This window comes from Paramormyrops kingsleyae, chromosome 19 (genome assembly GCF_048594095.1).
Source record: "Paramormyrops kingsleyae isolate MSU_618 chromosome 19, PKINGS_0.4, whole genome shotgun sequence".
Taxonomy (NCBI): Eukaryota; Metazoa; Chordata; class Actinopteri; order Osteoglossiformes; family Mormyridae; genus Paramormyrops; species Paramormyrops kingsleyae.
The window spans coordinates 9,969,437-9,985,397 of NC_132815.1; the positions used below are offsets into that span (position 1 = coordinate 9,969,437).

A 15,961-nucleotide genomic window follows, 5' to 3' on the forward strand; every position below is an offset into this window, starting at 1 on the left:
AATCAAGTCCTGTAAGCAAGTTCACAGTTTACAGAGTTTACAGAGTCTACAGGCTTGGATACAAACCCTTTCATTGAGCTCAATGTAACCACAATTAACAGGAAAGCAAATGTGATTAAAATGATAAATCATGACTCGTCATAAAAATCAACGCAATACTTCTCTCCTTATTGTGTTAAATGTAATTTTGTGAATGTGTTTCAGCACAACAGTCACATACTGTATTTGCAGTACATCACTATGTCCCTGTTTCTTTCGTGGTCTGTTTAGATTGTTTGCGCTTTAGATTTCCATAGATTAACTGATTCAAATTAGTTTTTGATTATTAAGTGTTTTGATGGATTCATTGGGGCTTTATTCAGTAAATGAACACTTGTTTATCTTTCAGGGTATCCTTTCTGGTCATTCCAAAATCCAGAACATTCATTTACCTGACACTATATTGCAATCCTACATTTATTTAGCAAAATGAGCAAAACTGTTTAGAGCTCACATTGGTTTTTCACTTCCTAGCCTAAGACGATTAACAAAATTGACAAAACAAACATGTATGTGAAGTGGTTAGAAGAGAAAACCTTGGACCTCCAGAGTTTTTTCCCCCAAGTAAGCCTAAGGCAGTGTTTCTGAACCTGGTCCTTGGGCCCGCAGACGGTCCATGTTTTTGCTCCCTGCCAGACAGTCCATGATTTTGCTCCCTCCCAGTTCCCTGCAAGACACTCCTGGGAAGTCAAACTTTGCTATTCGAATAACATTCGAATTTTAGAAATATTTGCATATTCGATATCAGAAATCCAAGTTCTAGTTTTCTGTAGATTTATGCAGGCAACCATTAAGTAATCTAACACGCATCTCCTCATTTTTGTTTTGGCCCAGTTTGTGCCTTAATGTAAAATATGGGATCTGCCACTAGGGGCAGACTTCCATAAATTAAATGAGCTGGCCTAAATGGCGGAAACCAGCTATCAAGAAAAATAGTAAAATAATGTAGGAATCAGAAGATGAATATGGTGATACAGTAATTCCCAAAACCATAAGAAGTAAAGTCTTGTAACTCTTCATTTCGCCAGCAATTTTTATCGTGGGCAGCCCCCGCTTGGTTAATAAATAGCGTTGCTTTGATAAATACTGTCAAAATACTATATACTGCATTATAATGTATAGACGGTATGAAACGTTAAATTCTGCCCAAACATAGTTAGATGTAGCCTAAATCGAAGGCAGCATTTAATGACATGATGTTAAGTTTTAAGCTATTTTATGCATGTAAACCTATGTCAGCAGGGTAATGTCAATTGTACGATTTCACGCTTCACTTTTTTGTTATTACTGTTGGAATTTCCCTTGTGGGTAGCTAAATAAATGTCTGTAGTTGTGACAGCAAAGACCATGAGCCTTTTCAGAGTGCTTCTTCCAGATGCTGCGGAACAACCTGACCGACTTTTGCAGAAGATGCCCCAAGAATGGGAACGAAGACCCCGTCCACGAACGTTTCAAAATGGCATGTGACAAGATGATGGCTTTCTCTTGTGACGAAATATGACTTTCACGAAGCACAAGCAACAGACCCAGTGCATCTTGATTGTCATGACGCAGCAACAGCATGACATTCCAGGCTTTTCAAAGAAGACTTTCAACAAATAAAAATTTAATTGAATAATAGCAGGTTTTACTGTGTGTTCTGTGCTGATTTTCTGAATCTGTTTTCACTGTTTATTTTCCTGTTGTAGACAAGAACGTTCTGCTGTTGTTCATTGCTCACATCGTTCTATAGAGCAAAAATGTGATAGCAATGAAGAGAAAACTGAAGCGACCTCTAAGTGTTAAAGTAGACTTTAAATTGTGTATATTAATTTGCTGACTAAAAAATTTTTTTTTTTCAATAATAATATTATTTATTAATAAAATCGATAATTATTTGTTTCTATCATATATTTTTGCTCCTATTGGAGTTTTCAAAGTTTTCCTATTTTTCTTGTAAAAGTCTCTTCCTGACTTGCCTGTAGGAAAAGTAAAAAAAAAAAAATTACATTGTTAAAATTAATTGGTTAAGTGTATATAACTGGAACAGCTATTAAAGGACAGCTATTGAAATAATCTTCACAACTTTGAACTGCTATGTGAAAAGCAAGAAAGATTTCAAATATAAAAACATATATGGCGAGAAATTAATAAAAACAGCTGACGTTTACCTTTTCGGTTGTTATCATGAACATTTTGCTGAAATCACTCCGCTGGTTCAACAGGCACTTCAGTTTTAATAAGGCTCGTTATATCTTTAAAATGAAGCACATTCAGGATATTAATACAGACTTTTGTGCCAAAAAGGTCTGTGAGGGTTTGTGAGGCTATTCCAGGTTCCGTTTACCTTCAAAGTCAATGAAAATGATGAGGTTGTCATTCTTTGTGTAGCTCCGTCGGCGCAGGTCATAGTGACGAATGAAGGACTGCCAGCCCCAAGAACTTCCTCTATAACAGTCACATGACGTGTCATATGTGCCCGTCTTGGAAGGGTCGTCCCAAAACAGCTTGCCCTCTGAAACTTAAACAGTTAATGCATGCAAAAATTAATACCATTTTCGCAGCTATGTCAAATGGTGTGGTGGTGGTGATATTAAGTCCCTGTTCTAGGTAATTTGTTGGAAGATGCATTGATTACTGGATTGTATTGTTGCTTATATGGTTTGTGACTAGAAAATGTTAGATTGTCGTCACTTACTCTGCCTCATATCCGTGGTTAAGCTGCGAGCGGATGACATTCTGAGTTTGATGTCAGGGTCCTGGTCCATCACTGTGATGGTGGCCTGCCTGTTCAGCACCGGCCACTGGAGGGCGCCATCATTTATACCACTAGCCAGGTGAAAGAAGAAGCCAGTGAAGTCCCCAGTGTAATCTTGATGGTTGGACCTTGGTTGCATTGTGACCCCATAGCCATAGCCCTCAGGGCTATAGAAGCGTGGACTCTGTAAATATGTATCGTTGTCTGAGGTCTCCAAGAGCTTAGTGATGTTTGGAATCTGCCAGACCCCACTGGGGCAGCGCGTTTCGGTCAGGCTGATGTCATCGATGGAAATCCCACCACGCGATTGGCCAGGGTCGCCCCGGACTCCTTGGAAGGCGTAGCGGAATTTCACGGCAACCTCTAGGGGCACGTGTGCAATCTTCCAGTCTTGGGCATCAACTCCTGATAGGCATAATGTGAATTATATATAATTATATTTACATACTGTACATATTAACTCTCTGACAACTTTTCAGGTTTTGTCCATAACCCAAAGATATGGTGACCCGAATCTACCCTTCAGTGGGTTGGAGTCCTGGGTGCTAGCTGTCGTATGGCCTTCTCACATATATACAGAAGACATATATGTATAAATCACTGTCTCTTTAGTTCCTTTTCTAAATCCATTAAAAATTGACTGTTTATTTGTATTTCATTAGTTTATCAGTATTTCCTTAATCATTCGTCATAATTTCAAATGCATTTCTATATACAGGCACACCGAAACCATCTCACGAAGTGCATTAGTAATTTTCAATGGCATACCAAAAAACGTATGTATTTTCCTCAGCTTTCGAACCGTCCCCGTGCCATCATCCATTTTCACCCAGACCACAAGCCTGTCCTTAGTGCTCCCAGTCATCTTGTAGAAGAATTGCAGACACTGCAGGTTTCTCTTTGGGTACAGAGTCCGAGACTCGAGAAGGGCGGACTCCTCGGCCGCTCCCAGGCTAGTGTCAAAATACATGAAATAGCCCGCATCTGAAATTAAACACACAACTGGATGTTGGTGCCAAAAACAAATGGCAGCCTGCTATTTGGTCATTTCACAGGTGTGCAAACAGTATATGCATTAGATTGGCCATTGCTGTAAACATCTTGTAACAGTATGAAGCAATTAGCTTGATCTGAAGGTTGCAACTGCTAATTAGAACACAAGAGACATGTGAAATCAGAAGAAGCCATTCAGGCCACCTCCGTAATATAAACATTTTGCAGTGGATGTTCAGTGAAATTTTGTATTCTATATTACTAGAAAGCCTTTTCAAAATTACTTACACCCCATTTAGTGTAAATAAATATTTCTTTTGTTCTGAATTGATTGGGTCACTCTTCCACAAGCAAGATACAGAACTATTATACTGTGTCATAAGAGCCAATGGTGTGTGAAATGATGTAATACAAAGGTTCAACATGTTCAACCAATAGAGCAGTAGCAGAAAAGGACACACCTCTGCAGCGTGCGTTCAGGGTGTGGTCCTCTTTCCCCACAGAACTCAAGGTGTGGACCCAGCCCCCATTGTCAGCCTGCAGTTGGATCATCCCACAGATGCTGATGTACTCAAAAGCACACTGGTCCAGCATTGTAAGAGAGGATGCTAAAAAAAAAAAGAGTGGTTGGAGATCCACGATTTTGGAGGGAAACCGTCACGGTGACTAGAAGCTACCGCTAAGAAGTCTAGCAGAACAGAGAGCAACAGCAAACATAACACACAAATCAGTATTTAATTAACAGAGATAGCAAATGTTATTTCTTCCTGTGAACATTTTTGTCAGTCAAATCCAAGGCTACGAAATATCTCATGCTTAAGTTCTCACATCACTTACAGCAGTTATACATTCGGTTCAGCCTCAGAACATCGAGGGCACTGAAATCCAGGTACTGGCCAATGATGTTGTTAAACTCAGGGATCTTGGTTGTAATAGTTGGGAAGCTTGCGTTCTTGTTAAAGGAATATGGACGGTAGTGCATGATGGACTCGTAGTCATAAGCGGTGTTCTGGTCAGTGACGAAGCTGTCGTCGTATTTATTAAAATTGTGACCCATGCCTGACAAGTGTAACAAAGGTTATAATGATCACTGTTTGCACTTCTACACATTACACAGTACTATTAAAGATCAAAAAACAATATTTGGAAAATGTAATGTAATGCATACATAATGTCTGTGAGAAATGAACAATGAATAATCTGAATGGAAACATTCAAGAAAATATTGTCATAGTGGTATTAATTTTGACCATCCACAGAAGACTAAATTATTTCCAGAATAAAGTACTTATAGATTCAACTAATCTGCAATTAAAAAGGCTGGAACTCAGCTACCAAGGCAGAAGGACACCAGGACAAGAGCACCAGGACATGAGCATCACCTGGGAGCACTTCATCCAGCCAAATGTCCACGTAGTCATCACGGTCACTGCGGGACTGTTCGTGGTAGAAGCCCACCGCATGCAACAGCTCATGCTCAATCACGGCCTTGTGGTCACATCCCTCTCCCAAGGACAGTGTCTGGCCAGTCTGCTGATCTCCCACCATAGACCAGCACCTGACGGCCCAGGAACAACAAGCGAACGTAAGCCAGGCAAAAACAGATGGCCGTTCCAAAACCTTTTTGGTTAGTTGTTGGAACTCGTTTAACAAAAGAGCAACAGTTATGTACTGAAAACATATTATTACAATACTGTTCTTTGTAATCTGAAGCAAAATTGGGAATAAAAAGATGTTGAAGATTTTTAAAGAGCTCCAACTTTCAACAATTCATTAAAAACATTAGAACACATTCATATAAAAATGCCATATAATACTGTACAAACTTCATATTCCATACCCATCTAATTTTTGAAATCTGATGTATGTCTTCTCTCCTTCATATGGCTTGAAATCAACACAAGACTTAAGGCGGTACATTTCAAAAGCCTGGAAAATGGCCCCCTTGGCATTAAGATCTGAAAATTTAAACAAAAGTTATTTGAGTATGATTTTGGAATAATTTGGGGTGGTTTGGAAAACCTACCCAAAAAACATTACGCAAATACTTCAGTCATTAAGTCCCTCTGCAAAAACTTTGAAAGCTGAAACGTTTCTTACAAACGTGTCTCTTTGTTATTGCAGGAAAATGTAACATCATATACCTACCAAGGCTATCAGCCAGAATATAAGGTATGGGAAACTTCCATCTGAACGTAGTATTAATGAGTGCATTCCTTCCAGGCTTGAAGAAATTAAAGCAATTACATATGGATTTGAAATTTCAAAACAGTTTTACAAATAACTGATTGACAAGAACAATTGATTAGACTGCACAATACACAAAGTAATCAATAAAACAATTTTACTTACAGGGATGGCAATGTCACCTTCAATTAGGGGGGTTTTTGCTCCTAGATTAGAAATAAAAATGAACTTTATTTTCTTATATTTGTTTATATTCTTGAATAACCACACTTGCGATTTAATAGAGAGAAAATATGCCAGGGACAGTCCAATCCATCCTACTATCAGTCTCTCTGCATGTTGTAAACACTCTTAAAGCACAGCAACCTTTTTGAGGGTATCAAGCTCTTATAAATTTCAAAGCATTGAATTACCTCTAATGTGCAATAACTGTGATACCAAAACATCAGTATTACTTACCCAAGTTAAGGTAGGGATTTTCCAATCTATCGCTGTGTTTGTCTGTATACACATCTGAACAGAAATATGAATTACAACGCAGTGTTTTCTTGTAATTTCACGAGATTTTTATAATTCACTTTTTTTAGTATCTTTTTTTTTTATATATGTATGTGCATCGGATGTTGAAACATACCAGTCCTTTGGGATGACAAAGGGATCTGCAGGGGAAAACATGAAGAGATATATACTGTAGTTGTATAATAATATAATTGTATTTATATAGTTACACATTAGTTCAATTTTGCATCTAAACGATATATTAAATCCGAAGGAATACAACTTGAACAACTTTCACACTCACAGTATACGCACTGGAGAATAAAACCAGCCCACTGCTGAGAAGAAACCAAAACGAACTCATGGTGAAAATGACTAACGTTGAATGTTTTACTTATGTTTAAATAACTAGCCAAAGGGAACTTCAGCCTTTGACCGAAAGAAAAACATAATTACTACAATAGTGATTGCAATCTCAGTTATAACTCCAATGATCTCACAACGATCTCAAAGGTTATAACGAGAAAGCCTGTACTTCAACAATACGGTAACAATTTATAGCGTCATATGACCAAAATCACAACTCATAACAAGATAACAATTTAGTTTCAGATCTTAGGCGGTGAGTAAATTTCAAATAGGATGTGGCATTATTATTGTGCATCTTATTTACACAAATTGCTATTTATTATGGTATGATTTCGGAATTAGTTGCAGCCCAAGGAACTATTAAATTCCCTTCGTAATTTTAAGCTTCTACATAATGGACGGGTGCTCCACAAGAGGGCGCAACCATCCAAAGCATTCAAAACGAGCAGCAGCCCACGATTTCCAAACCCAATGTAATTGTTCTTTGTATTTTGGCCATAACGACTCTTATATTGAATTAAATTAGGAATTGATTAAACTATTTTAAAAACAGACTCGTGCACAGTAATTTCAATTACTAACTAAGGGGGGCAGCGTGTGGCTCAGTGGGCTAAGCCTGTGTACCCGTAAGGTCGCCGGTTCAAACCCAGCCTCAGCCCGTCTGTGAGTCCTTGAGCAAGGGCCATAACCCCCAACTCCCTGGGCGCCCCAACAAGTGGCTGCCCTTCGCGGACAAGTTGAGAGAGGCGTAAAAACAATTATAAAGTATCTATTATTATTATTAAACTTCGGATATACTGATAAATAAACATTTAAGGATATTTACTTCTGCGAATCATAGTAGTTTTTATCTTTCCTCATTTACTTTTTGTCAAGTGTTAACTTAGTCACCCGGCAGCAGCTTCATAAATTCGGATAAGGGCAGAATAACTGCTTTTGTGATTCCTAAACAATACGCAAATAAGTGTCACTTATGCCCCGCCCACTGCCTGTGAATGAGACATTTTGATTGGCTCGCGATTCTCGAAATCAGCCTTTGTCCAATAGTGGCACCGCTACGTAGCCGATGGGACGGCTCACGGAATTGGTGTAATGTGACTTACATTTACACTTACATTTTTATTTGTCTGATTAATTTGCGTTGCTCACTCCATGGCCGCAAATGTATTAGTGAAGTATAAACGTATTTTATCCTGTAAGTCGGCGCGCGGTTCTCATTGCACATTTCACTTGGTCAACATGGCGATGTCGCTTCGCATGTTTCCAAAGCTGTTAACGTGCTGAACATTTCATGTCAAATTAAGTGGTGCCTGTCCCGGGTTCTAGAAACAATGCAATGGCCTGATGCACTTCCGGGACCTAAAAGCGTGACTGGTCGCATACCGCACACCTGATCATCTACCTGTCATTATGGCGAAATGCATCCCTAGGGCTGCTGTCCTTCAGACAGAAGTGCTGGGGGAGACACTACATCTTAAAATGCATGAAACTGAAAAAGTAGGTTGCAGAGGAAGACTGCGATGTCAGCGCGGTTTAACAGCGATCTGCTGTTAACCACTAGTTGTTAGCTAGTGTTGCGTTCCTGCGACATCGACGCTGGATCTAGTGTCTAGGGAACGGGTTAGATAATAGGAAAAAGCGACGCCCCTGCTTAGCCGGCCGTTCCAGTCCATTCGCCTACGCACCTTCCCGTGCTTTCAATCCAACCACCAGTGTCTGGCTGCCTGAACCGTCAAGTTCCCACAGGAAACCGCGCCGCGTGAAAGCAGGCGCATCTGAAAAAGGAAGCCGAAAACACACACAGGCCGCTCCCGGCAGATTATTACAAGCTAGCCTGTTGCTGCGAAGCTGTCTGGATGGCTGGCGAGCGATCGGTTCAGCCCCGCGTCAGCCGATCAACCCGCAGAACTTGACGGTACGCCGACCGGTGCGACAGTAACATCCGCCGCGGTGCATACACCTGGATATATTTCCGGGTGCTTTTCTTCGGTCGTTTTATGTAAACTAGACAAGTGTAACACAGGCACGAAATACTTATCCGTTACCATATCGGTAACCTAGTTAAAAGTGATTTATAAACCTGATCGCTGTTATTGTTCTCGCCACATATTAATGCATTTTAATTTCAGAGTTGCCAACTCACTCATCTGGCGTGACTCTCACGATGCCAGGCTCGCATGCCAGAAATCTTACGCAAATCCATAATTTTCCATTACAAACCTAAAGATACATCAAAAGCGTACGTGTAGTTTGCAAACCCTACAGACTATTTACAAGTTAATAAAACTCTTACATACATGTAAATGCGCGTGCATGTGTGTGCAGAATAGTCTCGGATTAAATAAAATAATAAAAAATAAATAATAAAATAATTGAATATTTCTCTCCAGTCAGCAAGTTGTTAACCCTGTCATTTATAAGTACAGTATTCCCGTTCTTTATTTGGTAGGGTTTCACCTTCTCGCACCAGTTTCTATGTTTTTTGGGGTAGACATATTATTATTATTAAGAATAATAATTCACTTTTGCATCCGTTTAAGTGTAAACGTACCATAACGTCGTTACAGTTGCTGTCAATAATGACCTTCAGACGAGTCCCTAATAGGTCCTAAGCACGACTGCTGAAAGCAGGCGGTTACATTCAGGACCCTGCAGTACTGTGGGATTTAGCCTGTTAGACATGTTATCATTTGTATGTTCTCATGTGCTCACATATTGTACTGTAACTGCAATGAAATCGCTTTTTCCCCCCAGGGCATGGCGTCCTGCAGGAGTCTAGGATTAAACAAGATTATTTTTCAAAGCTACATTTTAAGTTTGATCTGAGTATTTAAAAAGTCTCTTTTGTAGATTCCCTGTGGCCTTTCTGTTTGGAATCAAGGAGCTGGTTAGCAACGACTAACCATGGGAAATAATCACGGCCACAGCCTGGGGATTCCCGCTGGAAAAGGGCCCAATCAGGTTGGGTGTGCTGACCTCATGGTGGATCACACCATACAGGTAAATGGATACATGGTTCTTAAAGGAAAGAAAACACATGCCTGTGTTATTTATTTATTTTTTGTTAAATATGTTATCCTTTCAAAGCTTGTCAAATACCTACACTGACAAGGATGCTTCTCCATCTGAACCAGTACAATACAGTTGTGTGTAATTTAATGATCCGGGAAAGCAGTGGACTTGGCTTTGTGTTGCTGATGGAATTTGGTCCATAGGGAAAACAGCTGGGTACACCTGGTTTAAATGATCAGTGTCGTTGATGGGAAAAGTTTGTGAATTTCTAGACTTAAACCTGGATGTTTTCCGGTATAACTGATGAAACAAAAGTTATTGAAAATTCTGGGCGAATCTCAATATGCATACTTGACCATACTTGTGTTCTCGTGAACCCATTTTACATCATCTTCCATTGCCGAAGACCACTTCCAATATTAAGAACACAAGTACAGAGGACGGTAAAAATCCCCGGATGTTGGTCTTGCTCCATCCTAAAAATCAAGGATACAGTACATCGGTTGCATCCTCGCCAAATGAGACCGATCCCATGATTCATTGTGCCCCAAGTTTGCTCTTGGAAGACAAGTTAGCAAGACCGGTCTTGCTAAGATCACTAGTATGATCTTTGTGTTCTTGGTATTGAGATTCTCCCCTTAACTCGCCTTAACTCGCCTATGAAGCAAAGTCGTTATGGACTCTTTGCTCTCCTACGCCTTAGAGTGACTTAAACAGAAGAAATTCTGTATTTAAGAAATGCCAAATCAGAGACCTAATTCCCAGCAGTTACAGAAATCATTTAGTTGAGGTTATCAATAAAGGAAGTTCCACTAGTTGCTAAATATGAGGGTTGACATACTTTTTCCCCATGAATGATCTTGCTTGTTTAAACCATGTGTTCAGTGAAGTTAAGTTAAATGTGTGAACAGAGCAATCACTGCAAGTTTTAGAACTTGCCCTTGTACCTGTATCACAAAGCATTTGTTTAGCTGGATAACTGATCAGATTTATGATGGGGTAAATGTAAGTGAATGAAGATAAAGTCCATTTAAACTGGGGTACCTTAAATCCGACAAGTTATCCGGTTAGGCAAAAAATCCAGTTTCTTGATACAGTCCCCTGGAATTAGCAGTTTTAGATTATAATTAAAAGCCTTCTTGTAACAGTGGCTATCTTCTTGTCTTTATTTTCAACTGAAGAGTGTTTAATACCATTTATTAGCTTCATAGCAGTAGAAGGTAATTCTGCATACTTTACCATTAAAAAAATAAATGCCTTTACTCTCGTTTGTAAATTTCTTATGTTCTTATGATCAGGGAACCTTTCTTCGGCTGTATTACCCGTGTGAACCGTCATCAGACTCTGAACAGCCCGTCTGGATACCAGCCACAGAATATTTCAGCGGTCTTTCTGACTTCATGAAGATGAACAGGGTCGTGGGCACTAGGATTATCAGTTATCTGTTTGGTAATATATGCTCACTGTTTTAAAATTATATGTTTTGTTCACAAACAATTGTGGCTATGCAACAGTAATAAACCCCATTAAATTTCAGTATATAGTCTTAAGAAACTCAATTAGTATTTATACTGCTAGGCTGGGCAGAATTAGCTATATAGTATATTTTGAAATCTTTGCAAAAAAATTTTGCCAAGCTAGGGGGGGTACAATATTTCTGCCAAAATACTGTGTACCACGGTATAATGTCTGGAAGGCATGACGGTATGAAAAAATGGATTCTGGCCAGGCTTATATGCCATTGTATAAATACTAACTATAGATTATTCATGAAGGTCCGTTGTAGGGCCTTTATTTAAAGTATGACCTTCTGTTCTTGTAAGATTGCTCTTGCACTGTTAGGACGCTATAAAATACCTGCCCTTTGGGAAGCACCGCTGAAGTCTGACAGGAAGTATCCTCTAGTTATCTTCTCTCATGGGCTCGGAGCTTTCCGGTATGTATAAATTATTAAACTGGCATATTACAAACATGTATGTTGGCTGTCTAAATTGCATTTTGTTGGTCTTTTATGGAATCACATACCATGCAGTTGTTTTTCCCTTTTCAGGACATTATACTCGGGCATATGTATTGAGATTGCATCCCAGGGCTTCATAGTCGCAGCCGTGGAACACAGGTACGGCAGAGTTAACCCTACTTTTGTTGGGGGGGGGAGGGGCATTGAAATGTGCAGTACATGCAGAGAGCTCTTGTTTAAGGCTAATGGTCGAGAAGGAAATGCAGGCAATAGCATGTGAGGGGTGTAATAAACAATGGTAGGGTTAGGTCATCACATTTCTGTTTGTATGGGCCAGAGAGACTACATGGGCAGCATAAAGGGAAAATGTCAGTCGTCACAGGCAGTGACTTGCCCCCAATGTAAAAGTGCTCAGCCTTTGGCTGTAATGCTTGTTTCAGCTCGTTCATCGGAATGAATGAGTCACAAGCGCGTCTTTTGTTTCGAACTGCAAGACAATGCAGTTATCAACTAGACCTTTTGTGTAAGCTAGTGTACACCAAGGAAGTTATCAGTGGAAAATTTTCTATAAAAACTACACATTTGTGTTTTTTAATGAAAATAAGTCTTCTTTTTTTTTTTCTTTGTTTTTTTTTTCTTTTAAGGCACTGATAACTGTGAGTTACTTGTAGAAACAACAACTTATGTTTTTTGCTTCTTTTTTAGGGATGAATCTGCCTCTGCTACATATTATTTCAATAAAAAGTGTGAGACTGAGCAACAGGATGACCAGGCCTCTGACGACTTGGAGCAGGTCTGGATGTACTACAGACCTATAAAACCAAGGGAAAATGAATTTCCTCTTCGGAACAAACAGGTAATGCTTTCTGCTGAAACTCGCACTGCTGCCTTTGTGAAATATGCTCTCTGATTTGCTGATTTGAAGTGGAAACCATGTTTCCTGATCTGACCAATAAAACTGCCAACAGCGTAGTTTGTTTTTGTGCTTTTCTTCTTCTGTAGGTACTGCAGAGAGCAGACGAATGTGTGAGAGCCTTGAAACTTATTGCTGAAATGAACTCGGGACGTACTGTTAACAACGTCTTGCAGTCACATTTTGACTGGTCAACATTAAAGGTATTAACCGTTATAACAATCTTATTTTTATTTAAAAATGTATGTTCAAATAGTGTCCTTACTGGGGTATTTTATGGTTGGTAGATTCAATGCATATGGTGGATATTTTGAAGACAGACACTTTTGTCTGCCTTTAGTAAATGTGTTTGGAAATAAGAATTAACCCTATAAGCCTTTGATACAACTGGTACAGGTTTCGTTTTCTTGAAGAAAGGAGGAAGAGAATGTCTACAGTGGCAGATTATTATCTAGTTAGGCTAAACTTCCCCTTTTGCACTTAGGGAGATAAGCAAGAAGTTTGGTTTGTACTTCTGTCTTTGTTTGGTGGCCTTGTCACACGTTCTGTACAGTATGTCATGAGATGTCTGTGCTCTTTCACAGAACTCTGTCGATCTGTGTAAAACAGCCATAATGGGCCATTCGTTCGGGGGAGCCACAGTGATTGAAACCCTCAGCAAGGAGCCCACTTTCAAGTACGTTCTGCATAACTGACTTGTAATTAATGCACTTTTTTGTGCTTTCGAAAACCTTTTTTTCCCCTCAACATTTTAATGAAATTGGAACCTGTGTATTAAGGTGGGAATTCAAATTTCATTCCCACTATATCACTCTGCTTTCTCTGATCAGGAGGTCGGAGTCGTGTGTTGGATAGCTGGGTATTTCTTCTCCTCACTCTCTGACACTTTTTAAATTCAACTTGTCACTTGGAAGAAGTGCTTTGTGAGTCAGGATGTAGCAGTGTACCCTTACACAACCAGAGTTGTGTGTTTTACCCCAACTCGGTGTGCTTCTCATGTTAATAGTGCTTTTCCCGCACAAAGACACTTGCATCTTTCTCTCTGTTTGTGCTTCCTGTGTCTTTCTTGCATCCCATCTTGGATGCTATGCTCCTTTGGATAGCGGACAAGTGGTTCTAGAAAACTGAATGAGCAAAGTACAAGTAAATATAGATGAACTATAGCTGACAACTTGCCTTTGTATGTTTACCCTTCCACAGATGTGGCATTGCTTTGGATAGTTGGATGTTCCCCTTAGATGAAGAAATGTTCCCTAGGGTCAAACAACCGATTCTGTTCATCAACTCTGAGAAGTTCCAGTGGGCAGGGAACATCATTCGCATGAAGAAACTGGACTGTACCACTGTACAAAGAAAAATGATCACTATCAGGTGTGGTCCGTGAAACATGTTCATGTGCCAAGCCCACAAATGAGATGCTTTCTTTTAGATATTCCGATAGCAAATGGTGAAAAAGAACATGAGAAACATTGAATGACTAGTTTATCATCATGTTGGTGTAGCGTTTTCTATTGATTCCCTTGTAATCGCTAGGCAGTTAGCAAGCTAGATATTTGGGGTGGTGTGTATCTCAGCAGGATTGGGATCGCTGCCCATATCTGGAAGGCTGTGGGTTCCAATCCCATGGCTGGTACAGTACCCAAATCACTGCTGGGCCCTTGAGTAAGAGTAGGAATGCTGACTAGCCCTGATCTGTGATCCTCACTTTGGACAAAAAAAAAACATCTGATAAATAAAGCTTGTAAGTGTATGTTTTGCATTATTTTGCTCTTGAAGGGGATCTGTTCATCAGAGCTTCCCAGATTTCACCTTTCTTACTGGCAACTGGATCGGAAAGATGATACACTTGAAGGGCGAGATTGACCCCCACGTAGCACTTGATCTGTCTAATAAGGCGTCCTTGGCATTCCTTCAGAGACACTTGTGTGAGTACTCATGTCGTCATTTTTTTAATCATCTACATTTCCTAACCTGAGAATAAACGTCTTTCTTACCAGTAATTAGCAACTTTTACGAATGGTAAAATGTGCAAAATGTAGTAGTTCTAGCTTTTGAGTGTGAGTAGTTTTACAGTAAGAAAATAGAATTTCTAAGTTAATTTGCATTCTTGCTTTTTGCAGCACTGGAAAAAGACTTCAATCAGTGGGACCCTCTAATTGATGGAAAGGATGAAAATCTGATTCCAGGCACCAACCTCATCATTCCTCCATCTTCACTGTAAAGGGGAACCTGACTTCCTCCATCATCACTGTGAACGGGAACCTGACGTGGCAGAGATGAGCCACAACACTGTCGTGCAGTTTCAGTGTGTCAGTCCTGAGCTATATTGCCATATTTCCATGTTGTTCAGAACTCAGCAAATTGCAATGCCTGGAGAACACTGCAAGTATGTGGTCATACTTCTTATGACAGCCGAGTGACTATATAAGCATCGGGTGGCACTGAATGACGGCCAAGTAAATGACACGTGACTTTCATGCTCTCAGCACCAGCACTTACACAATGTCCCCTTCTGTGAGGGAAAAAAAAAGTCTTGCACAGAAAGGTTAAGCAATGATTAATCAATGATTTCATGCAACTTTTTTAAAAAGTATGTTTTCTATCAGATAACTTTATATAATTAAGTATTCACACTACATTTCTTTACGAAATTTCAAAGGCATTAACTTTAATAGTCTTTTCTCCTACTTTGCTTATAGGCAAAGGGCCTATATTACAAAACAACTGAGGTATGATTAATACAATCATGAATTAAAATGGACTTTTTACCATATGTAATGTATTCTGTAATGCTGATTCAATATGCTGAAATTAGTGATTAAAATTATGGTAAATTACCCTTCAAATGAAATGTTTTTCCATTTTATTCTCTTTGTTTCTTTTGTTCTTAAGATCCTGCCATACAGTGCACACCAAGTAATGTGACATTGCTAGGCACGCAGCTGGCCAAAAGTTCAAGTTTATCAATATGAAAAGCAATGTGTGAAAAACAGGTTGCAAGCTGGGGACAGTCTGTAATTGCAGTTTTGTACATGCTATATCACACTGGTGGTAAGCAAGGAGGAAGGAAGGGACATATAGCATTTGAAACCATCTGCAACCTTCAGACAAACTAAAGGAAATACTTCTGGCCCATTGAGCACCACACACTAAGGATTACTCCTTGTTCATATGGAGCACAAGCTGAAATAGACTGATGTTGAACAATTCACAGCCCTTGGGGAAACGTACAACTACCACCCACAATTTCCCC

The 15,961-nt window shown here is 39.6% G+C and overlaps 2 protein-coding genes across 5 annotated transcripts; one reads left to right on the forward strand and one right to left on the reverse strand.

The window, feature by feature from the left end:
• Nucleotides 1-1,317: 1,317 nt before the first annotated feature.
• mep1a.1 (meprin A, alpha (PABA peptide hydrolase), tandem duplicate 1) lies at nt 1,318-8,647 on the reverse strand. Of its 4 annotated transcripts, XM_023837040.2 has the most exons (15): nt 7,650-7,719; nt 6,759-6,792; nt 6,591-6,615; nt 6,416-6,469; nt 6,122-6,162; nt 5,918-5,993; nt 5,610-5,727; nt 5,152-5,327; nt 4,607-4,828; nt 4,231-4,377; nt 3,545-3,760; nt 2,717-3,181; nt 2,366-2,539; nt 2,190-2,273; nt 1,318-1,997 (listed from the first exon to the last, which is right to left on the reverse strand). In XM_023837040.2, exons 1-14 carry the CDS (start codon nt 7,682-7,684, stop codon nt 2,224-2,226), a joined length of 1,833 nt encoding a protein of 610 aa, XP_023692808.2. In that variant the 5' UTR covers nt 7,685-7,719; the 3' UTR covers nt 1,318-1,997; nt 2,190-2,223. The 4 variants fall into 4 exon arrangements, with proteins under 4 accessions (XP_023692808.2, XP_023692815.2, XP_023692825.2 ...); XM_023837047.2 differs by lacking the exons at nt 6,759-6,792; nt 7,650-7,719 and adding an exon at nt 8,509-8,647; XM_023837057.2 differs by lacking the exon at nt 6,759-6,792 and having other exon boundaries at nt 7,650-7,734.
• Nucleotides 8,599-15,574, forward strand: pla2g7 (phospholipase A2, group VII (platelet-activating factor acetylhydrolase, plasma)). The gene is made up of 11 exons (XM_023837074.2): nt 8,599-8,738; nt 9,674-9,823; nt 11,134-11,284; nt 11,678-11,771; nt 11,886-11,954; nt 12,501-12,651; nt 12,798-12,911; nt 13,293-13,384; nt 13,909-14,079; nt 14,485-14,633; nt 14,829-15,574. Exons 2-11 carry the CDS (start codon nt 9,728-9,730, stop codon nt 14,927-14,929), a joined length of 1,188 nt encoding a protein of 395 aa, XP_023692842.1. The 5' UTR covers nt 8,599-8,738; nt 9,674-9,727; the 3' UTR covers nt 14,930-15,574.
• Nucleotides 15,575-15,961: the final 387 nt, after the last annotated feature.